The sequence below is a fragment of the Stegostoma tigrinum genome, chromosome 3 (assembly GCF_030684315.1).
Source record: "Stegostoma tigrinum isolate sSteTig4 chromosome 3, sSteTig4.hap1, whole genome shotgun sequence".
Lineage (NCBI taxonomy): Eukaryota > Metazoa > Chordata > Chondrichthyes > Orectolobiformes > Stegostomatidae > Stegostoma > Stegostoma tigrinum.
In genome coordinates, this window is record NC_081356.1 from 139,396,244 (window position 1) to 139,424,038 (window position 27,795).

At 43.5% G+C, this 27,795-nt stretch overlaps 1 protein-coding gene across 1 annotated transcript in view; it reads right to left on the bottom strand.

Annotated features, from left to right (window-relative positions):
- Positions 1 to 27,795, bottom strand: part of nup155 (nucleoporin 155) — a 224,258-nt gene that overhangs the window by 101,468 nt on the left and 94,995 nt on the right. The window contains exons 14-20 of the mRNA XM_059645000.1: positions 27,020 to 27,190; positions 25,671 to 25,781; positions 15,536 to 15,630; positions 14,465 to 14,550; positions 11,015 to 11,077; positions 10,376 to 10,535; positions 928 to 994 (exon numbers count right to left, since the gene is read on the bottom strand). Coding sequence (XP_059500983.1) covers positions 928 to 994; positions 10,376 to 10,535; positions 11,015 to 11,077; positions 14,465 to 14,550; positions 15,536 to 15,630; positions 25,671 to 25,781; positions 27,020 to 27,190 — 753 coding nt within the window. The remainder of the gene's footprint in view (positions 1 to 927; positions 995 to 10,375; positions 10,536 to 11,014; positions 11,078 to 14,464; positions 14,551 to 15,535; positions 15,631 to 25,670; positions 25,782 to 27,019; positions 27,191 to 27,795) is intronic.

A 27,795-nucleotide genomic window follows, 5' to 3' on the forward strand; every position in this document is an offset into this window, starting at 1 on the left:
TTGAATTTTATGACTCAGACAGCGGTTGAGGGCTGAATGTTTTCAAAAAGGAGCTAGAATTACATCTTCAGGCTAAAGGGATCAAAAACATGGGATAAAATTGGGAACAGGATTCTGAGTTGGATGATCAGTTATGATCATACTGAAGATGTTTCCTCAGGTGGGGAACTCCAAAATTAAAGGGCATAATTTTATGTTTAAAGTGAGGTGGGAGGGGTAAGATTTAAAAAGTACCTGAGGGGTAGCTTTTTCACGCAGAGGGTAATGCCTGTATGGAATGAACTGCCAGAGAAAGTGTTGGAGGCTGGTACAATTATAACATTTAAAAGGCATCTGGATGAGTACATGAATGGGAAGGGTTTAGAAGGATATGGGTCAAATGGAGGCAAATGGGAGAAGGTCAGATTGGGATGCCTGGGTGGCACAGTCAGGTTGGACCCAAGGGTCTGTTTCTGTGCTTTATGACTCGGTAAATGGCAGAGCAGGCCTGAAGAGCCAAATGGGCTACTGCTCCTGTTTCTCTAGGTTCCTTCTCTATCCCTAAATCCCCTTCATGCCCAATCCTCCTCTCAACATGACTAACTTCGCTCTTATCCACATTATATTTCACTCGCCATCTCCGTGTCCAGCAATTCAGCCTGTCCTCAATCTGTTAAGGTCTCTCTGTATCATCCGATTTTGTCCCAACTGTAAACTCGGAAATATTATATTTGGATCCTATCAGTGTTAGTGTGCACTCACTACTACTACTTGTAAAATTGTGAAGTCTCTAAGCGTGCATACTTACCAGAATTTCCTGTAATATGGTAGCCTATAACAATGCATGCAATAACCATTTATGGTTGGATGATTGAGAGCATCTGCGGTTCTTTCAGTTTTGATCATGCAATAACCAGAATTGCCCGTAATGTTATACAGTGCACTCACCAGTATTGTCTGTTGTCTTGAATGGGGGACAGTCTGTTCCACTGCTATACTGCTGTCCCAGATATTCCTGCAAAACCAAAAAACCTCCTGGTTACTACGGTAATAGCTCCCTATCCCAGTACACAAGAAATTTAGCTGCTGTGTGAAGGATCAGCACATTGAGGTTGGTTGGCTTGCCGTTTCATATTGGTAACATCCTCAGCGCAGCCTCTGATGAAGCGTCAGTGTGTTCCCCCACCTGGCTTTTAAACTCTGCGGCCCTCGATGTTGTGCCAACCTGTCAAACTGATCTGAAGCCCATCTAACCTATACTATTCCATGTACGTCCATATACTGTAACACGACCTGCCAACTCTTGTACTCAATACCCCGTCCGATGAAGGAAAGTGTGCCGTATGCCTTCGTGACCACGCTATCCAACGGCATTGCCACCTTCAGGGTACAATGGACCTGAACACCCAGATCTCTCTGTGCATCAGTTTAACCCAGGGCTTTTCCATTTACCATACAGTTCGCTCTTGAATTGGGTCTTTCAAAATGCATCACCTCGTTTTTGCCTGAATTGAACTCCATCTGCCATTGCTCCGCCCAACTCTCCAATCTATATATATTCTGCTGCATTCTCTGACAGTCCCCTTCACTATCTGCTACTCCACCAATCTTAGTGTCATCTGCAAACTTACTAATCAGATTTCAGTACCTTCCTCCAGATCATTTATGTCTGTCACAAACAACAGTGGTCCCAACATGGATCCCTGTGGAACACCACTAGTCACAGTTCTCAATTTTGTGAAACTCCCTTCCACTGCAATTCTCTGTCTCCTGTTGCCCAGCCAGTTCTCTATTCATCCAGCTGGTACACCCTGGACCCCATGCAACTTCACTTTCTCCATCAGCCTACCATGGGGAACCTTATCAAATGTCATACAGATATGACATCAACAGCCCTTCCCTCATCTATCAACTTTGTCACTTCCTCAAAGAATTCTGTCAAGTTCGGAAGACATGTCCTTTCCTGCTGCCTATCACTAATAAGCCCATTTTCCACCAAATGTAAATAGATCCTATCCCTCAGTATCTTCTCCAGCAGCTTCCCCACCACTGATGTCAAATTCACCTGTCTAAGAGAAAAACATTTCCTCATCACTTTTGTAAGAATTTCAGAAATCACTTCAAATCTGATATTCAGAGGGCTCTAGATTTAGTCATCCAGTCAAACAGCATGGAAACCAACCCTTCAGTCCAACTTGTCGATGCCAACCAAATTTCCCTGTCTAAACTCAACTTATTTGTCTGCATTTGGCCTATATTCCTCTGAGCTTTTCCTATTCATGTATCTGTCCAAATGTCTTTTAAAAGTTGTAACTGCAACTGCACCTACGACTTCCTCTGGCAGTTCATTCCACACATGAACCGGCCTCTTGAAAAAGTTACTCCTCTTGTCCCTTTTAAATCTTTCTTCCCTCACCTTAAAAACTTGCCCCCTTGTTTTGAACTCCCTTAACTTTGGGAAAAGACCTTTGCTATTAACCTTATCCATGTCCCTTGTGATTTTATAAACCTGTATAAAGTTACCTCTCAACCTCTTACTGCATTTATTACCCTCCCTTTTTTGTCCCTTCAATATTTAGTAATTTTGTTGTTTTTTTGTTACCGCACAGAAGCATTCATCAAAATATAGCAGTATGTAAACATGCCAATATCAGGAATCTGGTGCAATTGGGGATTTTCTGGTGAGTGCTTCTGAGATTGCCATTTTGTTCAACCTTTAAAATTTGCTTTTGATTTCAAAAATATTGTAAAAGAACTGAAGTCACCCAGTTAACAGGAACAGTAATGAATACAGCATTTCCTAACAGCATCGTGGGTGTTGCTATATCATGAGAATTGCACCAGTTCAAGAAGGCTAGCTTATTCACCACCTTCTCCAGGGAAATTAGAGACAGATAATAATGCTTGCCCAGCCAGTGGTGCCCACATCCCATGAATTAAAATAAAAATAACTTTGTATCACTTAGAAGCCAAACATACGATTACTGTGAGGAGGTGAAGTTATTATTTATAACTTGACCGTAGCTTGGGCTTATACACAAAGATTGATCAAAGTCAAGACTTGTCTGTCGTCTGCCTTCTGAACTTTTTCACACCAGTCCAACACTAGCACCTCCATGTCATGGCTACTGTAAGTAATAGCCAAGAGTGGACCTTAGACCATTGGAAAGTGAGGGTAGAGAAGTAGAAACAGGGAACAAATAAATGGCAATTATGGGTTTCAAATGAGAAAACCTTCTTGACCAAACACTGAATTTTAAAAATTATTTGTCCTTGGGATGTGTGCTTCACAGCCTCAGCCAGCATTTCCTGCCGAATCCTAACTGCACTGGCAAAGGTGGTGGCAAGATGCCTTCCTAAACTACTGTAGTCAGCCAACATTACAGCCCTGGTTCGAACATAGACAAAAAAGCTTAATTCCAGAGGTAAGGTGAGACTGAAACAAAATTGGTAGGGTTGTAAACAATGAGGAGGACAAGCTTAAACTGTACGTGGAGAACCATATCAAACGCTTTAGTGAAATCCATATACATCACATTAACCACTTTACCCTCATTCACCTGTTTGGTCACCTTCTCAAAGAACTCAATAAGGTTTGTGAGGTACGGCCTACCCTTCACAAAACCGTGTTGACTATCCCTGATCAACTTATTCCTTGCTAGATGATTATATTCCTTTCCAACACTTTACCCATAACCGAATTTAGGCTCACTGGTCTGTAATTACCAGGATTGTCCCTCCTCCCCTTGAACAAGGGGAGATGTGCTATCTTGCAGTCTTGTGGCACTATTCCTGAAGATAATGACGACATAAAGATCAAAGTCAAAGGCTCTGCAGTCTCCTCCCTAGCTTCCCAGAGAATCCCAGGATACATCCCATCCTGCCCAGGGGACTTATCTATTTTCACACCTTCCAGAATTACATAGAACATTACAGCACAGTACAGGCCCTTCGGCCCTCGACATTGTGCCAACCTGTCATACCGATCTGAAGCCCATCTAACCTACACTATTCCATGTACGTCCATATGCTTATCCAATGACGACACGAAGGTTGGTGGAGTTGTGGATAGTGACGAAGGATGCTGTAGGTTGCAGAGAGACATAGATAAGCTGCAGAGCTGGGCTGAGAGGTGGCAAATGGAGTTTAATGCAGACAAGTGTGAGGTGATGCACTTTGGTAGGAGTAACCAGAAGGCAAAGTACTGCGCTAATGGCAAGATTCTTAGCAGTGTAGATGAGCAGAGAGATCTCGGCGTCCATGTACACAGATCCTTGAAAGTTGCCACCCAGGTTGACAGGGCTGTTGAGAAGGCATACAGTGTTTTAGCTTTTATTGATAGAGGGATTGAGTTCCGGAACCAAGAGGTTATGGCGAAGCTGTACAAAACTCTGGTGCAACCGCACTTGGAGTATTGTGTACAGTTCTGGTCACCGCATTATAAGAAGGATGTGGAAGCTTTGGAAAGGGTGCAGAGGAGATTTACTAGGATGTTGCCTGGTTTGGAGGGAAGATCTAACGAGGAAAGGCTGAGGGACTTGAGGCTGTTTTCATTATAGAAGGTTGAGAGGTGACTTAATTGAAACATATAAAATATTCAGAGGGTTAGATAGGGAAAGCCTTTTTCCTTGAATGGTGATGGCGAGCACGAGGGGGCATAGCTTTAAATTGAGGGGTGAAAGATATAGGACAGATGTCAGAAGTAGTTTCTTTACTCAGAGAGTAGTAAGGGAATGGAACGCTTTGCCTGCAACGGTAGTAGATTCGCCAACTTTAGGTACATTTAAGTCGTCATTGGATAAGCATATGGACGTACATGGAATAGTGTAGGTTAGATGGGCTTGAGATCGGTATGACAGGTTGGCACAACATCGAGGGCCGAAGGGCCTGTACTGTGCTGTTATGTTCTATGTTAAATGTACCTAAAGTTGGTGAATCTACTACCGTTTTGCTAAAACCTCCTCCTTATGAACCTCAATCCCTCAAACCTCAAAGAGTCAAGGAGAATTGTCTTTACTCAGACAGTGTAGGGAGTCTGGAACTTTCTGCATTAAAGATTGGTTGAGTCAAAAGCTCTTGTAACATTGAAGCAACATTTAGGCATCAAAGAACAAAGAAAATTACAGCACAGGAACAGGCCCTTCTGCCCTCCAAGCTGATCCAGATCCTCTATCTAAATGTGTCGCCAATTTTCAAAGGGTCTCTATCCCTCTGCTCCCCGTACATTCATGTATCTGTCTAGATACATCTTAAATGACACTGTTGTGACAACCTCTACCACATCCACTGGCAACATGTTCCAGGCACCCACCACCAGCTGCGTAAAAAACTTGCCATGCATATCCCCCTTAAACCTTTCCCCTCTCATCTTGAAATCGTGGCCCCTAGTAATTGAGTCCCCCACTTTGGGAAAAAGCTTCTTACTTACCACCTTGTCTACACCTCTCAGGACTTTGCAGACCTCAATCAGATTCCCCCTCAACATCTGTTTTGCTAATGTAAATAATCTTAATCTATTTAATCTCTTGTCATTGCTAGCACCCTCCATACCAGGCCATATCCTGGTCAACCACTCTGCATCCTCTCCAAAGCATTCACATCCTTTTGGTAATGTGGCAACCAGAACTGTACACAGTATTCCAAATGTGGTCGACCCAAAGTCCCATACAACTGTAACATGAAACCAAAATCCTATATAACTATAAATATTCACTTGCATTGTCACAGCCTTCAAGGTTATGGGCCAGAAAATGGATAATGGGATTAACGCAGTCAAATTTTTATTGACTGGTATGGACATGTTTGACCAAGAGGTTGCTTTTAATGCTGTAAACATCTATGAATCTCTACTGGCTGTATCTATACCTAGCTGTAGTTGTTGGTCATATTACTCCAGAGAAGTCAAATAAATGGGTTAAACATGATTCCCCCTCAACAAAACCAAACTGACACTTCCTGATCACCTGGAGTTCTGTGAAGTGCAAAGCTTTAACCCCTCTAACAATCAATTCTTTCATCTTCCACGTAACAGATTTCAAGCAAACAAACTGTTGTTTCCTGTATGCTGCCTCTCTTACTAGTTGAATAAACGGGTTATAGTTGCTACTCTGCAGTCTACAGAACCTTTCAAGAACGAGGGAATTTTGGAAAATTAACACCAACACATTTACAATCTCAGTAGCAAGTATCCTAAAGCCTTAGAAGAAAAATCCTGCTGGCTCCAGAGATTTGGCAGCACGTAGCTCCATCAGATTATTTCTCAGGTGATTGTAATATCATCAGGTTCCTCTCTTCCTCTGAATTTTAGATTTTACAGCTATTATTAGAATGTCTTTTGGATCCATTGCAGCAAGAAAAGAGCAAAATATTTGTTCATTTCCAATCCAATTCCTTATTATCTTTTGTTGACTCCATATTCTCACTTTCCAAAGGACAAACGTTCACTTATTTTTGTGTTTATATACCTGTACAAATTCTTGCTGTTTTTACATTGCGGCAGTGTCTTCTCTGATTCTAATTTCTTCTTCCTGATGAACGTTTTAGTTGTTCTCTGCCTTATATTCTGGCCAATCATTTGATCTGCCATTTAGCACTTGGCCAAAAAAATTATATGCTTTTTCCTACAATTTGATGCTTTCCCACTTTCTGTAGTAAATCACAGATAGTGGGACCATCCACCCTATACAATTTTTCTCTATCACAGAAATATACTTATCCTAAGTATTCTGAAACATTTCATTCAATGTCTGCCACTGCGGCTCTATTGCTCAAATGCCAGCCTATTATCTCAGTTCACTTCATGCTAGCAAAGCTTTCATGCCCACACAAGTGCCTTTATTTACATTTTAAATACTAGTCTTTGACCTACTTCATCCTTTCAAACTGGATTTAAACTTCAATCATACTGTGGTTGCTGCTACCTTGGAGTACCTTGACTCTGAGGTTAACAATTAATTGTGTCACATTGTACAACACCTAGTCCAAGATAACCTGCTCTCTGATCGTCACTCAATGTGTTGTTGTAAGAAACACTTGAAAGCATTCTCTAAACTCCTCAGCCAGGCAATTAATGCTAGTCTGATTTTTCCAGTTTACTTGGGGGACTAAAATCATACCATTTGCTGACTCTTTATCATAAGCATCAAACATTTATTCTTGTATACTTGTTCCTAAATGTGATTACTCCGAGGGGGGTTTGTAGAATGCACACACCACAGTTCTTTATCATCCCATGTCTCTTCTATATCCAAACCAACTTGACATCCTGACTTCCTAAATCAAAGTTATCTCTAACTATTGCACAAGTACCATTCTTTTTTCCAACTAAAAGTTCCAACGTTTAAAGAAAAACCCCAAGGCCTCCCAAATGATTTATCATCTTGTAGACTGCCGTCCTGCACCTGTCCCCAATCTCTCTTGATAAGAGTCCAGGACAAAGCATGCCACTTGAAGTCACAGTATCGTCACACACTGCTCTTCTGAATGTGGGTGATGGAGCGAGTGGATGCTTGTGAGTGTGGTGCCAATGAAGCACTGTTTTGTCCTCAATGTTGTCTAGTGTCTTGGCTGTTTTGGAGTTGCACTATCAAGGCAAGTGGCAGCTATTCCATCACACCCGAGACTTGTGCCTTGTAAAGTGGTGGACAGGCTTTGGGGAGTCAGGACGTGAGTTTCATCCTGCACTATTCCTCGCCCCTGACTTGCTCTTGCAGCCACTGTATTTATACGGCAAGTTCAGCTGAGTTTCTGGTCAATGGTAACCGCAAGGATGTTGATGGTGGCTGATTCCGTGATGGTAACACTGTTGAATGTCAAGTGACTTGTTAGATTGTTTTCTGTTGGAGATGTTCACTGCCTAGCATTTGTGTGGAGCGAACATTACTTGCCACTTGTCATATATTGCCCATTTCTTGTTTTATTTAAACATAGTCTGTTTCAGTATCTTTGAAGTCATGAATGGTACCGGACATTGTGTAATCAGTGGTGAACATCCCTACTTCTGACTGTATGACGGAGGAGTGGTCATTAATAAAACAGTCGAAAATGGCTGGGTCCAGGACAAGCAGTCCATGTACAAATGCAACAAGATCTGGACAATATCCAGTCTTGGGCTGACAAGTGGGAAATAACATTCGTGCCACACAAATGCCAGATAATGACCATTCTAATAAGAGATAATCTAATCACCACCTCTTGACATCATTGAAAACCTTACTATCAACATCCTGGGGAGTTACCATTGACTAGAACCTCAACTGGACTCTCCATATAAACACTGGTTACGAAAACAAATCAGAGGCTAGAATATTGTGGCAAGTATCTCATCTCCTGACTCCCCAAAGCCTGTCCATCATCTATAAGGCACAAGTCAGGTGTGTGATGGAATACTCTCTATTTGCCTGGATGGGTGCAGCTACAATAATATTGAAGAAGCTTAACATCATCAGGACAAAGCAACCCAATTGGGCGGCATCACGTCAACAAGCATCTACTCCCTCCACCACCAATGCTCAGCAGCAGCAGTGTGTACCATCTACAAGATGCACTGCAGAAATGTGTCAAAAATCCTTAGACTGCACCTTCCAAACCCAGGACAACTTTCATCTAGAAAGACAAGGAGAACAGATACAAAGGAACACTGCCACATGAAGAATGTTGGAGGAAACTTCGAGGGCTGAATGTTCTGAGTTGACTCTCCAAAATACGACCTGGATGAGAGCGTAGAAGGATGGGTTAGTAAATTTGCAGACTACACTAAGGTCAGAGGAGTTGTGGATAGTGACGAAGGATGCTGTAGGTTGCAGAGAGACATAGATAAGCTGCAGAGCTGGGCTGAGAGGGTGGCAAATGGAGTTTAATGCAGACAAGTGTGAGGTGATGCACTTTGGTAGGAGTAACTGGAAGGCAAAGTACTGGGCTAATGGTAAGATTCTTGGTAGTGTAGATGAGCAGAGAGATCTCGGTGTCCATGTACACAGATCCTTGAAAGTTGCCACCCAGGTTGACAGGGCTGTTAAGGCGGCATACAGTGTTTTAGCTTTTATTAATAGAGGGATTGAGTTCCAGAACCAAGAGGTTATGCTGCAGCTGTACAAAACTCTGGTGCGGCCGCACTTGGGAGTATTGCGTACAGTTCTGGTCACCGCATTATAAGAAGGATGTGGCAGCTTTGGAAAGGGTGCAGAGGAGATTTACTAGGATGTTGCCTGGTATGGAGGGAAGGTCTTACGAGGAAAGGCTGAGGGACTTGAGGCTGTTTTCATTAGAGAGAAGAAGGTTGAGAGGTGACTTAATTGAAACATATAAGATAATCAGAGGGTTAGATAGGGTGGATAGGGAGAGCCTTTTTCCTAGGATGGTGACGGCGAGCACGAAGGGGCATAGCTTTAAATTGAGGGGTGAAAGATATAGGACAGATGTCAGAGGTAGTTTCTTTACTCACAGAGTAGTAAGGGTATGGAACGCTTTGCCTGCAACGGTAGTAGATTCGCCAACTTTAAGTACATTTAAGTCGTCATTGTACAAACATATGGACGTACATGGAATAGTGTAGGCTAGATAGGCTTCAGATTGGTATGGCAGGTTGGCACAACATCGAGGGCCGAAGGGCCTGTACTGTGCTGTAATGTTCTATGTTCTAATACCAAATCCTTCCACATATGATTAGCTATACTATTAGTATAGTTAGCTTTATTTAGTTCATTTATTTAACTTCTCTTTAATCCCCTAGTTATGCTTTTTACAAATATACCGGCCCCAGCATGGTTCAAATGTGAGTAGAAATCCAGAATCCCAGGCTAACGTTCCAAGGACATGGGTTTGAATCTCACCATGGCAAATGACGAACTCCAAACTCAATTAAAAACACATTAGTCTAATGGTCAACGTATAACCACAGTCAATTTTGTCAAAACCTATCTAGTTCATTATTTTTCTGTATTAATGCCGTCCTTATCTGGTCTTTCCTTCATCTGACTCTAGGCCCACAGCAATTGTCCTCTGAGCAATTAGGTATGGGCAATAAATGCTCTCTGCGCTAGTGGTGCCCACATCTTATGAATTAAAGAAGAACATGTAACCTATGAGAGAATTACAGACACTGATGCTCCTGGCCTCCATGTCCTCTGAACTGCCACATTTGCAGTGACTTGCCTTGCCATCCCTGTCTGAACCCCCTTCAAAATGGTGCAACCATTTTCTAGTATTAAGAGTCCAGGTAACTTTCCCCTTTACTGATGCATCCAACATCTGGAATTCAATCCCTATGTCAAATTCTGAGCAGTTCCAATGCTGAACCAAATCAGAATGTTACAGAACAGGGCTTAAAATCTGAGCATGAAAGATTCATGGTGCGTTAAATGGAATCAAGCATTAAGTTTAGAGCTTGGAAACTCACCCCAAGATCCTGGTGAAATAGATACAGATGCCATTATGCTTTCCTGAAAAGACTACCTCTGGTCCAGACATTGCAGTGACTGGAGGCAGAGGGACCCCGCCATACACTCCAGGGCTTCCAGGGGAGAAGAGTGGCGTTGACACGCTGACAGGCTTCAAACCTAAGGAGTGGTGTTGGAGAAGGCAGTTGAGTAGGGAGACAGAAAGGATAGAGAAAACAAGAAGTGGGGGCAGAAGAGAGGAGGATGAGAGAGGAGAGATTACAGAGGGGGAAAGGATGAGGGAGACGCAGAAAGAGTAAGAGACAGAAAGAGAGAGCAAGAAAGAGGACAGAGTGAAAAAAAGAAAAGAGAGAGAGAAGAGAAAATGGGAGGAGAAAGAAGTGGGAGGGAGACAAAAGAAAGAGAGAGAGAGAAAGAGAAAGAAGGTGTGGGGTTGCAATCAGGGGAATCGGGAAAGAGAGAGAAAAAGAGTCAGAAACACAAACCCACAATACTCTCAGCCAAAAATTGGGTAACACATGGTAGATGGGGGAGCAGAAATCAGATAGTACATGGGACACCAGGAAAGCAGGGGACATGACATGCAACTTGCCACTTGGTAGGAACGGTGTAAAATCAGAACCTTTAACGAGCAATACCTGAGGCTGGAATAGCCGACACACTGGGACTGGAGAAAGGGCTACCAAGGGGCATCGATGGCACTGCAGCAAGGAGAGAACAGGTCACCAATGCTTGTTAGTGTATAAGAAATGAACATTTTCTCTCACAATATACATCCATAACTCCTGCATCTTGAAGTCTGTGAACAGACAGGTTCAGCAGGAACCTAATTCTCCAGTTTAAGAGAAACTGGGAGTCACTGCATAACTTCTCTTTTCATTAGGACAATGAAGTGAGATACTCCATTTCAGTTCCCAAAAACTGTGCCCAATCTCCTTGACATTTTCATTCCCCTTTCTTCCAATTAGCCACCTTAGCAAGAACAGAAAAGCAAAATAATTTCTTATTTAAATTTTAAAAGCCATAAAGTTTTTAAAAGTTGATATTTAAATTAGTTTGGCCTCCTCTCTGAAGGAAAACTGCAAATTAGGGGTTGGACAGTAATTGATCAAGAATTGAAAGGCTGTCAGAGTTTATGCCAAGGCAATTCTGTTCAAAGCAAAAAGGTAGTCCTGTGCCACTGTACAAAGCTTTGGTGACACCACACTGAAAATATAGTGTCCTGTTTTTTTCAAATTTAAGCACTATGATTATTCACTAGATTGGTTCCTGGATTGAGAAGGCTGTTCTGAAATGAGAGATTGAGCATATATAGAAACCTACATTCTTGAGAACTTAAAAGAACGAGGATTCAACTCATTAGAATTTTGAAGATTCTGAAGGGGCCAGATATGACCATAAGACACAGGAGCAGAATGAAGCTTTCACGGCATGAAGTCTGCTCTGCCATTCTATCTCAGCTGATGCACCTGTCAACCCCATTCTCCTGCCTTCTTCCTTGTAACCTTTGATCCTTCCACTACTCAAGAACCTATCTATCTCTGTTTTAAGTACATTCAATGACTTGGCCTCACAGCCTTCAATCGCCAAGAGTTCCACAGAATCACCATCCTCTGGCTGGAGAAATTCCTTCTCATCTCAGTTCTGAAGTGTTGTCCTTTCACTCCAGCTGCCCCCTCAGTAACTCATTTCTCTTACTAGTGGAAACATGTTCTCCACATCCAGTCTATAAAGGCCTCCTAATATTCCGTAAGTTTCAATGAGATCTCCCTTCATCCGTCTAAACACCAAGTACAGACCCAGAGTCCTCAAACCCATCTCCTCCAATAATCTCAGCCCAAGGATCTCTCCCACTGTGTTCCTCAGGGAAGCGTTCGGGGCAAACCATCTTAAGTGCTTCTTCAGTGATCTTCCTTTCATCATTAGGGCAGAAATGAGGATGTTCACTGATGACTGCACCATTTGCAACTCTTCAGATATTGAAGCATTCACATCCAAATGCAGCAAAATCCAAATGAGATCCAGGCTTGGGCTGACAACTGGAACATGACATTTATATCATACAAAGCATCAGGCAAAGACTATCTTCAACAACAGAGAATCTAACCATTGTTTCTGAACATTCAATGGTGTTAACATCACTGAATCTCCCAGCGATCAACATGCTGGCGTGACCAATTGATCAGAAAGTGAACAAGACCAGTTATATAAATAATGGCTACGAGAACAGGTCAAAGGTGAGGAATACTGCAGTAAGTAACTCACCTCTTGACTCCCCAGAGCTGGTTCACCATCTACAAGGTACAAGTCAGTAGTTTAACAGAATACTTACCACTCAACTGTATTCTGTTTTGTTAACCACTCTTGTACGTGGTACTTTTGTCAAAAAGATGTCTTGAAATGTCTCTTTGGACGCCCATTGCATTTAACCTCTTACTACCCAAAAAGTATCTTAATCTATCCTTTCCAGTCCAAAATGGATAACTTCATACTCGTTTACATTGAAATTCATCTGTCACAGTTTTGCCCATTTACTTAGCATAAAATTATAAAGCAATATTGATAGTCTCTCATCCAGACTGTTTACAGTGCTGCCCAACTTTGTGTCATCAGCAAATTTGGATGTACGACTTTCCAGGCCATTATTCAAGTTATGAACAAATAACGTCAACAATCTAGACCCTAACACCTTTCGGTTTTTAAAAATTTTTATCTGTAATCATTTTTGGTTTGGGGCTGCGAATTGAGAGTTTAAGGTGACCTTTGGACTGTGAGCAACAGCTTGCTTTAAAAAAAAGGAGATAAACAAACTGATGTTTGTGAGGCCAGGCCGGAAAGTTACTTACAGATTTATCATATTCAAAGTACTCTACAGACACATCAACTATGGTGAGGCATAACAATCAGAAGGCAGATGTTTCAATGCTAACAAGGGACTCTCTCAGTCTTGGATAGGCAATGATTTTTTCCCAGGGTGGAAATGACTATTACGAGGGGGCATAATTTTAAGGTGATTGGAGGAAGGTATCGGGGAGATGTCAGAGGGAGGTTCTTTACACAGAGAGTGGTGGGGTGTGGAATGCGCTGCCAGCAGTGGTAGTAGAGTCAGATACATCAGAGAGTTTTAAGCAACTCTTGGATAGCTACATGGAGAATAGTAAAATGTGGGGTATGCAGGGTAGATTGATCTTAGTAGGATAATATGTCGGCACAACATTGTGGGTTGAAGGGCCTGTACCGTGCTGTACTGTTCTATGTTCTTCGATGTTCTATGTTAAACTAGCACCTCTTTATTCTGAGACTATTCCCTCCAGTCCTAGATTCTCCCATGAGGGGAAACATCCTCTCAGCATTGACCTTGTCCAGCTCTTTAAGAATCCTCTACGTTTTCATGAAATCACCTCTCATTCTTCTCAACTCCAGTGAGTAGAGTCCCAACCTGTTTAAACTTTACTCATAAGACAATCCCTTCATAGAGGGATCATGCTAGTGACTCTCTGATCTGCCTCTAATGAAACAGTATCTAGCCTTAAATAAGGGGACCAAAACAGCTCTTCGTACTCTGCATATGGTCTCACCAGCACCTTGACAAGTTGCAGTAAAACATCTCTGCTCTTATACTCCGACCCCCATGAAAAAAGGGGCAACATTCCATGAGCTTTCCTGATTAGCTTTATTTGTGCACAAGTTCCCCAAGTGCCTATGAGCTGCAATCATCTGCATTTAAATAACGTTCTGTTCTTTTGTTCCTTCCAAAATGAACTACGCATTTCCCAACTTTGTATTCCATTTGCCAACGTTTTGCCCATATACTTAAACAATCAAAATCTCTGTAAACCGTTTGCCTTGCCACCTGTTTCAGCGACAAGCAAGGGACAATGGTTGTCATCCCATGTATCTGCTGCCCTTGTCCTGAGAAAAGAAGTTGAAACACTGGCTGTGCTGTCAAAGAAAATATTTCTGTGCAATTTACTGATAAACCACACATAACTAAACAGTTATATGCAGTGTCTCCAACCACTGATCACAGTTAGACCAATGGCAGCTATCCAAAAGTCTTTCAGGCTAAGACAAGAAAGAACACTAACCTGGGTGTGGGGTGCTGAAGGTGGGCCCCACATTCATTGGTTGCTGAATGGCTGCAGGAAACCGCATCTGTGCTTCTCCACCATACCTGAAAGAAAGGCACCATGAATTGAAACTGCCCACACAGCTGAACAAACCCTGGCCCAAAACTCACCTCTTTGCCAAAGCTTCTCATCTCCTTGGGTGACATATTTTTCATCTGTGTCTACACAGTAGCAGTGGATATTGCACCACAAAAAGCATCATTTCCAAGCCCAAATGGCCATTTACTCATCACTAGAAGTTGTTAAATTACCACTGATTGCTAATGGGACTTCGTTTAACCCAATGATGCTGATAACACTTCTAGCATCTATAATAATTCAGTTGACTCTTGGCTACAGCCTTTCAATCTGTACTGTTGTATGAACTACTATACACATCAATACAACCTCGAGGGGCTCAAAATCCCCCTTGTCCAAATATCCAAATGCAAATTTATTGGAGTCTATAGCACCCCAAAACTGCCATGTGATCTGGACGAGCATGGTCTGGGACAGGAAGCCGGGGTGGGGATGGGCAGGGGGTGATGGGCATGGTCTGGGACAGCTAACTGGGTGCAAATTGGGGACACATATGGCCTGATAAAAGCAAAATATTATGGATGCTGGAAATCTGAAATATAAAGAGAAAATTCTAGAGAAACTCTGTAGGTCTGGTAGCATTGCCGCAAGGGAAACAATATTAACTGTTCAAGTCTGATCTGACTCTGTTTCAGAACACAAGTCTGCAGTTCTCAAGAATCATACTAGACTTGAAATGCTGCCAGATCTGATGGGTTTCAAGAGACTTTTGTTTGACTGTAAATATGGCCAAACACTGAATTATACTCTGACAGAGAAGCTGGTCTCCAGATAGCAGTTCCCAGTCATGATCAATGTGAAGATTTATACAGATCCATCTCATCAGGAGATATGTAAATCCTGACTGAGGGAAGAGACTGAGCAAAGCAAAAACAGTGGTTAAAGGGAAAATAACAAAGTTAGAAAAATGAAAGGGAGGACTGTTTACTTAACAGGCCCTTCATTATTTACCTGAAGAAAGCACGAGTTGCCCAGGCTGAGACCTCCCGATCATTCGCTGCTGTTGAACAGGCAAGAATGAGACATGAAGCACATGCCTGCTCCTCCTGAACAGAAAAGACACTATAATTAAGTTAGCAGTTATCACCTATCAATAATCGGAAATTTAAGGAAATGCAAACAAAACTGTCTTCAATTTGACCAGCATAAACAAGTTTATCTGAAATGGTAAAAAGAATCCCAGAGGTCTTGGTGAAAAACAACAGCTCAAGGTCAGAGCATCACTAAAGAGAAGCTGCCGGACATTTCTTTTAGATTAGAACATAGAACATAGAAAAGTACAGCACAGTACAGGCCCTTCAGCCCACAATGTTGTGCCATGGAATAATCCTAATCCAAAAATTAAAAAACCTAACCTACATTACCCTCAATTCACTGCTGTCCATGTGCATGTCCAGCAGTCGCTTAAATGTCACTAATGACTCCGCTTCCACGACAACCACTGGTAAACTATTCCATGCACTCACAACTCTCTGGGTGAAGAACCTCCCTCTGACGTCTCCTCTATACCTTCCTCTTAACACCTTAAAACTATGACCCCTCATGGCAGTCAGTCCTGCCCTGGGGAAAAGTCTCTGGCTATCGACTCTATTCATGCCTCTCATTACCTTGTACACCTCGATCAGGTCACCTCTCTTCTCCTTCTCTCCAGAGAGAAAAGTCCGAGCTCAGTCAACCTCTCCTCGTAAGACAAGCCCTCCAGTCCGGGCAGCATCCTGGTAAACCTCCTTTGCACCCTCTCCAAACCCTCCACATCTTTCCTATAATACAGCGACCAGAACTGGACACAATATTCCAAGTGTGGACTCACCAGGGTTTTGTAGAGCTGCAGCATAACCTTGTTGGTCTTAAACTCGATCCCCCTGTTCATGATAGCCAAAACACCATATGCTTTCTTAACAACCTTATCCACTTGGGTGGCAACTTTGAGGGAGCTATGCACTTGAACACCAAGATCCCGCTGTTGCTCCACATTGCCGAGAATCCTGCCTTTAATCCTATATTCAGCATTTAAGTTTGACCTTCCAAAATGCATCACCTCGCATTTATCCAGGTTGAACTCCATCTGCCATTTCTCAGCCCAGCTCTGCATTCTGTCAATGTCTCGCTGAAGCCTGCAATAGCCCTCGATACTGTCAAAGGCACCACCAACCTTTGTGTCATCAGCAAACATACTAACCCACGCCTCAACCTCCTCATCCAAGCCATTTATAAAAACTACAAAGAGCAGAGGTCCAAGAACAGAGCCCTGCGGGACACTACTCAGCACTGACCTCCAGGCAGAATGCTTACCATCTACAACCACTCTCTGCCTCCTGTCAGCCAACCAATTCTGAATTCAGACAGCCAAATCACCTTGTATCCCATACCTCCTAAGTTTATGAATGAGCCTGCCGTGGGGAACCTTATCAAATGCCTTGCTGAAGTCCATGTACACCACATCCACTGCTTGACCCTCGTCAACCTGTCTCGTGACCTCAAAGAACTCAATAAGATTTGTAAGGCATGACCTGCCCCTCACAAAGCCAGGCTGACTCCCTTTAATCACGCTAGGCTTTTCCAAATAGTCATAAATCCTATCCGTCAGAATTCTTTCCAAAACCTTGCTGACCACAGACGTAAGACTGACTGGTCTGTAATTTCCAGGGATTTCCCTATTCCCTTTCTTGAAAAGAGGAACAACATTTGCCTCCCTCCAATCTTCCGGTACGACTCCCGTGGAGAGTGACGAAGCAAAGATCTTCGCCAGATTACCTACAGTGTGGAAACAGGCTCTTCGGTCCAACAAGTCCACACCGCCCCTTGAAGCATCCCACCCAGACCCATATCCCTATAACGCACACATCCCTGAACACTATGGGCAATTTAGCATGGCCCATCCACCTAACCTGCACATCATTAGACTGTGGGAGGAAACCGGAGCACCCGGAGGAAACCCACGCAGACACGGGGAGAATGTGCAAACTCCACACAGACAGTCACCTGAGGATGGAATCGAACTCAGGTCTCTGGTGCTGTGAGGCTGCAGTGCTAACCACTGAGCCACTGTGCCACCCCAGAATATTGTGTATCGTTTTGGGCACCTTGTTGCAAAAACAGGAAATTGTAATAGAGATAGTAGGAACTGCCGATGTTGGAGAATCTGAGATAACAAGGTATAGAGCTGGATGACCACAGCAGGTCAAGCAGCATCAGGGGAGCAGGAAAGCTTACATTTCGGGTCTGGACTCTTCTTCTGAAACGTCGGCTTTCCTGCTCCTCCGATGCTGCTGGGCCTGCTGTGTTCATCCAGCTCTACATCTTGTTATCTCAGATTGCTTTAGAAACAGCTCTGTGAAGGCTCACTTGACTGATCCTTGGGGTGAAGGATTCATTTTTTGAAGAAAAGTTGACCAGATTCAGCCTACATCCATTGTAGTTGAGAAGAATGAGTGATCGAACTGTAACACAAGACCCTGAAGGTGGCAGGGTGGACACTGGGTAGATTTTTCTTCTTGAGGGGGAAATTCAAAACAGGGAAGTTAATCGAAAACTAACAGGCTGTTCTTTTAAAACAGATGCATTTTTTTTCCCCCTGAGGGTTGCTTGTATACAATTTCTTTCCCAGAAAGTAGCGAAGGCTGGTCTTATTCAAGGCTGCGTTAGGTAGGTTTTTTTACAAACAGTTGAAAGATTATGGTGTGCAGAAGAAAGTGGAGATGAGACTACAAGCAGATCAGCCATGTTCTTATTGAATGAGGAAGTACTTTGGAGGGCCAAACAGCTCACCATTGTTCCTATGCACCTCCAGTCACCAGAACCAAAACTGGTTTTAAAGTTGGAAGGAATAGATGAGCATGGACGGAGGATTGGCATCTTTTTTATTCACTCAGACAATGTAGGCATTGCTGCCCAAGCCAGGATGTACTGCCCATCCCAAACTGCCCATAGGGCAGTTAAGAGAGCCACATTGGTATCGGCCAGTCCAGTTAAAGACAGCAGTTTCCTTCTCTTAAGGACAAGATTGGACCAGATGAGTTTTGCCCAATAGGTGACATCGATTTCATGGTCATCATTAGTCTCTGAATTCAAGGTTTTTAAAGCTGAATTCAAACTCCACCATCCATCATGGTCCCCAGAACATTACCCAAGTCTCTGATTATTAGTCTAGCAATAATGCCACTAAGCCATCATGTCTTCAGCAAACTAACTCATAGAAGACAGAGGGTTGAGACAAGGTGGTGTTTTCAGGATGTCAACCTTTCACCAGTGGATGCATTTCTAATTTGTTTGACGTTGTCCCCAACCTCAACTACTGTTTGGTGGCCTGTACACAATTCCCACTAAACGTGTTTTATCTTTTGGAGTTCCGTAGCTCCACACATACAGATTACCCATCATCCAGCTAATGTCCTTGCTTATTATTGTGGTAATCTCCTCCTTACCCAGCAACGCTACCTCACCTCCCTTTCTTTTCCATCTATCTTTCCTGAAACTTGACTACTCTGGATATTAAACTCTCATCCTTGGATGCCCTGGATCCAGGTATTTGGGATCCCAATTACATGATATCCATTAATAACTGTCTGTGTAGTTAATTCGCCTACTTTATCACAAATCTTCTCAGAGCGAGACAAGGCCTTCATATTGCCGTTTTAGAATTATGACGTAATGTGGCCCTTTTTGATTTTTGTCTTTGGTTTCTCTGCTTTCCACTTTTCACTTTACTGTCTTGGGTTATCGTCTCCACTCTACCTCCCACTGACTTCCTGACTTGGTTCCTATTCCCATGTAATATTAGTTTAAACCCTTCCTAACAGCACCAACAAACAGTCCCCACAGGACATTGGTTCCAATCCTGCACAGGTGCAGACCATCTGGTTTGTACTGGTCCCACTGACCCCACAACCAGTTCCAGTGTCTCAGGAATTTGTCACAGAGATAGTAGGGGGATGAACATAGCAACATCATAGGAGCAGGAAAGCTGAAGTTTCGGGCCTAGACCCTTCTTCTTCATTTCTGAAGAAGGGTCTAGCTCGGCCTGCTGTGTTCATCCAGCTCTACGCTTTGTTATCCCTGTAGAACACCACTGGTCACAGTTCTCCATTTTGAGAAACTCCCTTCAACTACAACTCTCTGTCTCCTGTTGGCCAGCCAGTTCTCTATCCATCTACCTAGTACACCCTGGACCCCCTGCGACTTCACTTTCTCCATAAGCCTACCACGGGGAAACTTTTCAAATGCCTTACAGAAGTCCATTTATATGGCATCTACAACCCTTCCCTCATCTATCAACTTTGTCACTTCCTCAAAGAATTCTACCAAGATGGTAAGACATAATCTTCCTTGCACAAAACCATGCTGCCGATCAATAATAAGCCCATTTTCTTCCAAATGTAAATAGATTCTATCCCTCAGTATCTGCTCCAGCAGCTTGCCCACCACTGACATTAGGCTCACCGGTCTAGAATTACCTGGATTATCCCTGCTACCCTTCTTAAACAAGGGGACAACATTAGCAATTCTCCAGTTCTCTGGGGCCTCATCCGTGCTCAAGAATGCTGCAAAGATATTTGTTCAGGCCCCAGCTATTTCCTTTCTTGCGTCCTCAGTAACGTGGGATAGATCCCATCCGGACCTGGGGACTTGTCCACCCTACTGCCTTTTTGGATACCCAACACTTTACCTGTCCTTATGCTGACTTGACCTAGAGAATTCAAACATTTAACCCTAACCTCAACTTCCATCATGTCCCTCTCCTCGGTGAATACCGACACAAAGTACTCAAAGAAAATAAGAGAAACAAAGAAACCTACAGCACAGGAACAGGCCCTTCGGCCCTCCAAGCCTGCGCCGATCAAGATCCACTGTCTAACCTGTCATCTATTTTCTATCGGTCTGTGTCCATTTGCTCCCTGCCCATCCATGTACCTGTCCAAATATATCTTAAAAGATGCTAACGTGTCTGCGTCTAGCACCTCCGCTGGCAACGCGTTCCAGGCACCCACCACCCTCTGCGTAAAGAACTTTCCACGCATATCTCCCTTAAACTTTCCTACTCTCACTTTGAACTCATGACCCCTAGTAATTGAGACCCCAATTTTGGGGAAAAAAGCTTTTTGCCATCCACCCTGTCTATACCCCTCATGATTTTGTAGACCTCAATCAGGTCCCCCCCAAATCTCCGTCTTTCTAATGAAAATAACCCTAATCTATTCAACCTCTCTTCATTGCTAGCACCCTCCATACCAGGCAACATCCTGGTGAACCTCCTCTGCACCCTCTCCAAAGCATCCACATCCTTTAGGTAATGTGGCGACCAGAACTGTACACAGTACTCCAAATGTGGCCGACCCGAAGTCCTATACAACTGCAACATGACCTGCCAACTCTTGTACTCAATACCCCGCCCAATGAAGGAAAGCATGTCATATGCCTTCTTGACCACCCTATTGACCTGTGTTGTCACCTTCAGGGAACAATGGACCTGAACACCCAGATCTCTCTGTTCATTAATTTCTCATCAATACTCATTAAGAATCTCACGCGTTTTCTCCTCGCATAACTTCCCTTCTTTGTCCTTGAATGGGCCAACCCTTTGTCTAGTTACTCTCTTACTCCTTATGTACGAATAAAAGGCTTTGGGATTTTCCTTAACCCTGTTTGCTAAAGATATTTCATGACCCCTTTTATTGGCCCTACTTTCCTGATGTTCTTCCAAAGCTTCAGCTGTTTTCAGTCACCTAGACCTTATGTATGCTTCCTTTTCCCTCTTTGCTAGCCTCATAATTTCACCTGTCAGCCATGGTTCCCTCCTCTTGACCTTTCTATCCCTCATTTTCACAGGGACATGTCTGTCCTGTGCTCTAATCAACTTCTTTAAAAGCCTCCCACATATCAAATGTGGATTTACCCCCAGACAACCGCTCCCAATCCACATTCTCCAGCTCCTGCCGAAGTTTGCTATCGTTGGGCTTCTCCCAATTTAGTACTCTTCCTTTAGGACCCACTCTCGTCTTTGTCCATCAGTATTCCAAAACTTATGGAATTGTGATCACTTTTCCCAAAGTAATCCCCTACTGAAACTTCAAACACCTGGCTGGGCTGATTACCATATACCAGTTCCAGTATTAGAGATAACAGGAACTGCAGACGCTGGAGAATCCGAGATAACAAAGTGTAGAGCTGGATGAACACAGCAGGCCAAGCAGCATTTTAGGAGCATAAAAGCTGATGTTTCGGGCCTAGACCCTTCATCAGAAATCTTTTTCTTTTGGCTGAAGAGATTACAAGAGAGTTGCAGCAGGAGAGGGATCCCCTGAGGTTTGTCCGGAGGGAGGACAGTAACTTCTTCACGTTAGGCATCCCTAGAAGAGGCTTCGCAGTGAGGTTAAAATTGTATCAGAGATAGTGGGAATTGCAGATGCTGGAGAATCAGGAATGAAGGGTCTAGGCCCAAAATGTCAGCTTTTGTGCTCCTAAGATGCTGCTTGGCCTGCTGCGTTCATCCAGCTCTACACTTTGTTAACCAGGTCCAGTATGGCCCCTCCCTGAGTTGGACGATTTACATACTGCTCCATAAAACTTTCCTGGATGGTCCTTACAAATTCTGCTCCATCTAAACCCCTAACACTAAGTGAATCCCAGTCAATATTGGGAAAATTAAAATCTCCCATCACTACCACCCTGTTGATCCTACATCTTTCCATAATTTGTCTACGTACTTGTACCTCTATCTCATGCTCATTTTGGGAGGCCTGCATTGCAGCCCCAATATTGTTACTGCACCCTTCCTATTTCAGAGCTCTGCCCATATTGCCTCACTGCTCGAGTCCTGCATAGTGCCCTCCTTCAGCACAGCTGTGATATCGTCTTTGACCAGTAATGCAACTCCTCCACCCTTTTTACCTCCCTCTCTATCCCGCCTGAAGCATCTATATCCTGGGATATTTAGTTGCCAATTTTGCCCTTCCCTCAACCAAATCTCATTAATATCAATAACATCATTCTCCCAGGTACCAATTCAAGCCCTAAATTCATCTGCCTTACCTACTATACTTCTCGTCTTAAAACAAATGCACTTCAGACCACCTGTCCCTTTGCGTTCCTCATCTGCTCTCTGCCTACTCTTCCCCTTAGTCACACTGACTTCATTATCTAGGTCCTTACAGGCTTTAGTTACTATCTCCTTATTGTCCACTAACCTCCCCATTTGGTTCCCATGCTCCTGCCACATTAGTTTAAGCCCTCCCCGACAGCATTAGCAAAAGCACCGCCTAGGACATTGGTTCCAGTCCTACCCAGTCTTGCTCGCAATCCTGAGATTATGACCTTTGAGGTCCTACTTTTTAGTTTAACTCCCAACTCCCTAAATTCAGCTGGTCAGACCTCATTCCGTTTTTTACCTGTATTGGTGGTATTCACTGGCTATTCACCCTATACCAGCAGTATGTCCTGCAGCCACTCCAAGATTTCCTTGACCCTTACATCAAGGAGGCAACATACCATCTTGGATTCTCACTACAGACAGTGGATATGCACACCAATGTCCCCCTGATTATCCATGTTTTCCAGGGTTACTCTTCATTCTGTATTCCCTTGCACTTTGGGATGACGAACAAAGCATCACCGCAGCAGTGCCTGGATTTGAGGAAGAAACAATAATACCTTTGCAATTGCAGAAATGCCTATACATTCCCTGAACAATTGAATCCCCATCACTACAGTTCTGCCAAATAAAAACTGAAAGAACTGTGGGATCTGTGAAATAGGAGGAAGATCAAATTTGCTGAACAGGCTCAGCCGGTCTGGCAGCATCTGTGGAAGAAAAAACAAGTAAAGTTTTGGGTCTCGTGACCATTCCTCAGAAGAGCTTTGCCACTTTTCCTACTGCCCTTCTGCGCATCAGAGCCATGAACTTGGCTGTTGCTGCCTTCCCCTGTCGAGCCATCTCCCCCAACAGCATCCAAAACGGTATATCTGTTTCAGAGGAAGATGACCACAGGGAACCCTTGCACTGCCTTCCTATTCTTCCTGTATCTTGTGGTCAGCCATTCCCTACCTTCCTCAGTAATTTTTATCTGTGGTGTGACCAATTAACTGAGCATGCCATCCACAATCCCCTCAGCCTCACGGATGCTCTAAAGTAAAGCCAGGCACAGATTCTTTGTCGTTAATATGTCAAACAGGAGCTGCAGCTGGACACAGTTCCTGCAAGTGAAAGAGTCAGGAACAGATGAAGGATCCCTGAATTCCCACATTGCACAGGAGGAGCATGGCACAGATCTGGGTGTTCTGCAATGACTTAACCCTCAAGTTAACTTAACCACCATGGCATTCCTGATGAGCAGGAATTCCAGCACCAGGAGTCACATTCTTGGGATATGAGCGAAGGAATTAAGGACTGAGATGAGGGAAAATTTCTTCACTCAGTAAGTATCAAGCCTGTGGAATTCTCCGGCGCAGGAAGCTGTTCAGACCAAAACAATGAATATGTTCAAGAAGGTGTTAGTTATAATTCTTAGGGCTAAAGGGATCAAAGGGCACAGGAAAAGAATGGGAACAGGGTACTAAAATTGGATCAGCCATTAACTTTTTGATTAGCAGAGCAGGCTGGAATGGTTGAAATGTCTACTCTCGTTCCTTTTTCTATGTCAGGGAGTAGATTATAAAATGAATTAATGAATCTGGATTGTCTTTTTATGGTGATTACAAGCCATCAATTGTTACAAATACCTGAAACATTCACAAATGCCCTTTTGGGAAAGAAATTTACCTCTCTTATACCATCTAACCTGCACATGACTCAGACCAACAGCAATGTGATTGACTATTAACTGTCCTCTGAGATAATCCATCAAGCCATTCAGTTGCACCAAACTACTACAATGATTAAACAAAGGAATGAAACTAGTTGGACCACATGGCAGTGATGTCGGCACTGGAAACAACAAATGGCAAAGTGAGCTCTGCTGGCCTGCAAAGTCTTCTTTCCTAACATCTTAAGCTATTGAAAAGATCAGGAGGCTGCCTCACAGGCTAGTCACGCAAAACCCTGAAATAGTCATAGACTTACACAACATGGCATGAGCCTTTTTGATTAATCATGTTTGTGTCATTCATCATCAACTCTTGCCCATTTTCCAGCACTTGGCTTGTAGCCTTGCAAATGATGGCACTTCAAGTGATCATGTAAATGTCTCTACAACCCTGCCTTGTTAACCACTTTATCTGCCTGTCCCACTATCTTGAGCGCGCTGTGGTCATGCACACCAATGTCCCCCGGATTTTCCATGTTTTCCAGGGTTTAACCATTCATTATGTATCCCCTTGCACTTTGGGATGACAAACAACCTCATATGTATAAGATAACAAAGCTGGAGGAATACAGCAGGCCAGGCAGCTTCAGAGGAATAGGAAAGCTGAAGAAGGGTCCTGACCCGAAACGTCAGCATTCCTGCTCCTCTGATGCTGCCTGACCTGCTGTGTTCCTCTAGCTCCACACCTTGTTATCTCTGACTCCAGCATCTGCAGTCTTGCCATCTCATCACCTCACGTGTCTGGATTTGTGGGAGAAACAATAGCATCAAAAGAAAAGCACAGATGGACAATAAAAGCAAAACCAACATTACGACAATGAAACTCAAATAAAGTTGATGAGTTATCTTTGTGACAACTTGTCACACCAATGCAGCTGCCAAACTAAGCTGAGCTGAAAAATGGTTCAGCATAACTGTGCTTCTGTTATACATGATGCCTTTTTGAATTTTATCCAATATCCAATTTGGCTTTTTCATATACATTGGCACTGTCAAAGATCAATCCACGTAAACCACACCCGCAGTCCCTCTGCCACTATTGCATTTGGTCAATATTGGTCCTCCTGTCCAACTTGACAAAACACATCACCTCATATTTCTCCGGACTAGATTCCATTTGTCATGTATTTATCAAGAGAGAGTCTTATAAACACAGCAGCATCCACTCTTGATACCTAGCATCTAATGCACACAATACATCCATACTTGATACCCAATGACTGATACGCACAGCATCATTCACACTCAATATCATGTGGTGTTCCTTGTGGATACAGCTTTGTCATTACCCGATGTAGTTTGAAGAATCGCTCAATATCCTCTCCCTCTCCACCTGCGTTGCTCACGAGGAGATGACGTAGTTGGTCCACAGGACGCAGTTTCTGGAAAAAATGACTGCCCTGCAACGATATAGAGGTTACAGAAGGTGGCAAGAATGAGAAGGCGTTGAAAATAGAAACACAGAAAGGTGACAGTAAGGTCATGGATCAAAGTAGCAATGGGAAGACAGAATATTTGGATTGCTGAGTCGGGGAGATGACAAAAAAGGGGAACATAAGTGTAAGGCAGAACAGGTGGGAGCAAAGTGGGCGGACGTGGAGCATGAGACAGACAAGACACAGATCTGGGTGACATGTGTCCTGCACCCAAACGCTTGTAGGTCTCAAATATTTTTGTTCTACACTGGTGAACACCTTCTCCTGTTCAAGAGAAGGGCAGGCAACTGACCAGCCTTCTGCAGATGCTTGAAGCACAAGAAGAGGAATATTGTCACATAAGATCTGATGCAAGAATACGTAGGGCTGGTCAGGGTGAATATGGTCTAGCAAGGCACCAAGTTGAGAGGAGCGTGTCCTGGCAATCTGAGCTGAAGAGGGAGACTGGTTGGCACTTCTCAAGGTGGAGCAATGTTGATCCCCATGTCATGTCAAATCTTTGCGTGAGAGACTGCACAGACAGGTCCTCCAGCTCCCAAAAACTTACTCTGGAGAGGTTGATGAGTTCCAGTTCTGAGGCAGCAGCTTCCAGCCATACAAATACTTCCCTTTAAAAAGACAAGGCATCAGATACATGGGAGCAACACCACCACCTCCAGATTCCTCTCCAAGCCAATAACCATCCTGACTTGGAAAAGTAACACCATTTCTTTATGGTACTGGTTCAAACTACTAGAATTCCCTCTCTTAAGGCATTGGGGACCTACAGCTTGTGGATTACAGTTATTCAAGAAGGCAGCTCACCATCACCTTATCAACTCAGAGAGAGAGAGACACACATACAGAAAAAAGGAACAGAGAGAATTTCATTTTTCAACCTTTTCATGGGTGGCAGCATCGCTGGCTAGACCAACATTTAATGTCCATCCGAGCTGTCCAGAAGGTAGCTAAGAGACAACCACATGCTGTGGGTCTGGAGTCACATGAAGACTCATTAATGATGGCAGATTTCCTTCCCTCAAGGACATTCAGGGCCCAGATGGGTTATAAATACATTCAATATAGACACAGAGAGAAAGACAGACTGAGAGAAATAAAGAGACAGAGAGAGAGACAGGGAATGAGAGAAGAAAGAGAGTGAGTGAGAAAGAGATATATAGACCAATCACTGAATTAGTTCCCACCACCTGCCCAACACATACCTGTGCTGTAAGTAGGATAAATCTTTTGGGAGGTGCCAAATGCTGGAATATTACAACTGGTGGATCAGTGAGGGGGACACGGTCTTTGTTGAGTGGAGTAACAATCTTTTGAAGCTGGGAGTGGTCAATGGAGGATAGTGCCCATGAGTGACCATCAATATTTGCTGTCATCTGAAAGACAAAATGCGTCAACTGAGCACAGGGAACATGTAAGATTGGAAAGGTGAACCTTACCCTAACCCTAGCCAAGGTTCAGCCCCCAACCCTCACCTCAGGTACAGAATCAGCCCTTGACCCATCCCTTCCCCCAGTCCAGTTCATGGGTCTAGAATCAGCTCCGTTCCCAAATCTGACCCTGTGCCCAGGTCTAGAAACTGCCCTCAACAACCATTCTTCTTCTTCAGTTCTGAGGAAGGGTCATTGGATCGGAATGGTTAACTCTGGTGTTTTCTTCACAGATGCTGCCAGACCTGCTGGGCTTTTTTTCAGCAACTTCCCGTATTGCTCCAGAAACTTCTCTTTTTGTCCCAGGTCTGGCCCCGGCCCAATTCTCGCCTCAAGGCCTGGACCCAGACCAACTCCAGATCCAGGTGTGTACCCAGTCAATCAATTGAAAATTTTTGGTTGATATGAATGAAAATAAACAGTCAATTAAATGGGCAGTAATGTGGCACATGAAATTCAATCTGGAAAATCACAGAATTGTACAGTAGAGGCCCAACGGCTCATCAAGGCTACAATGACAAAACTACTCTCAATCAACACAAATATCACTT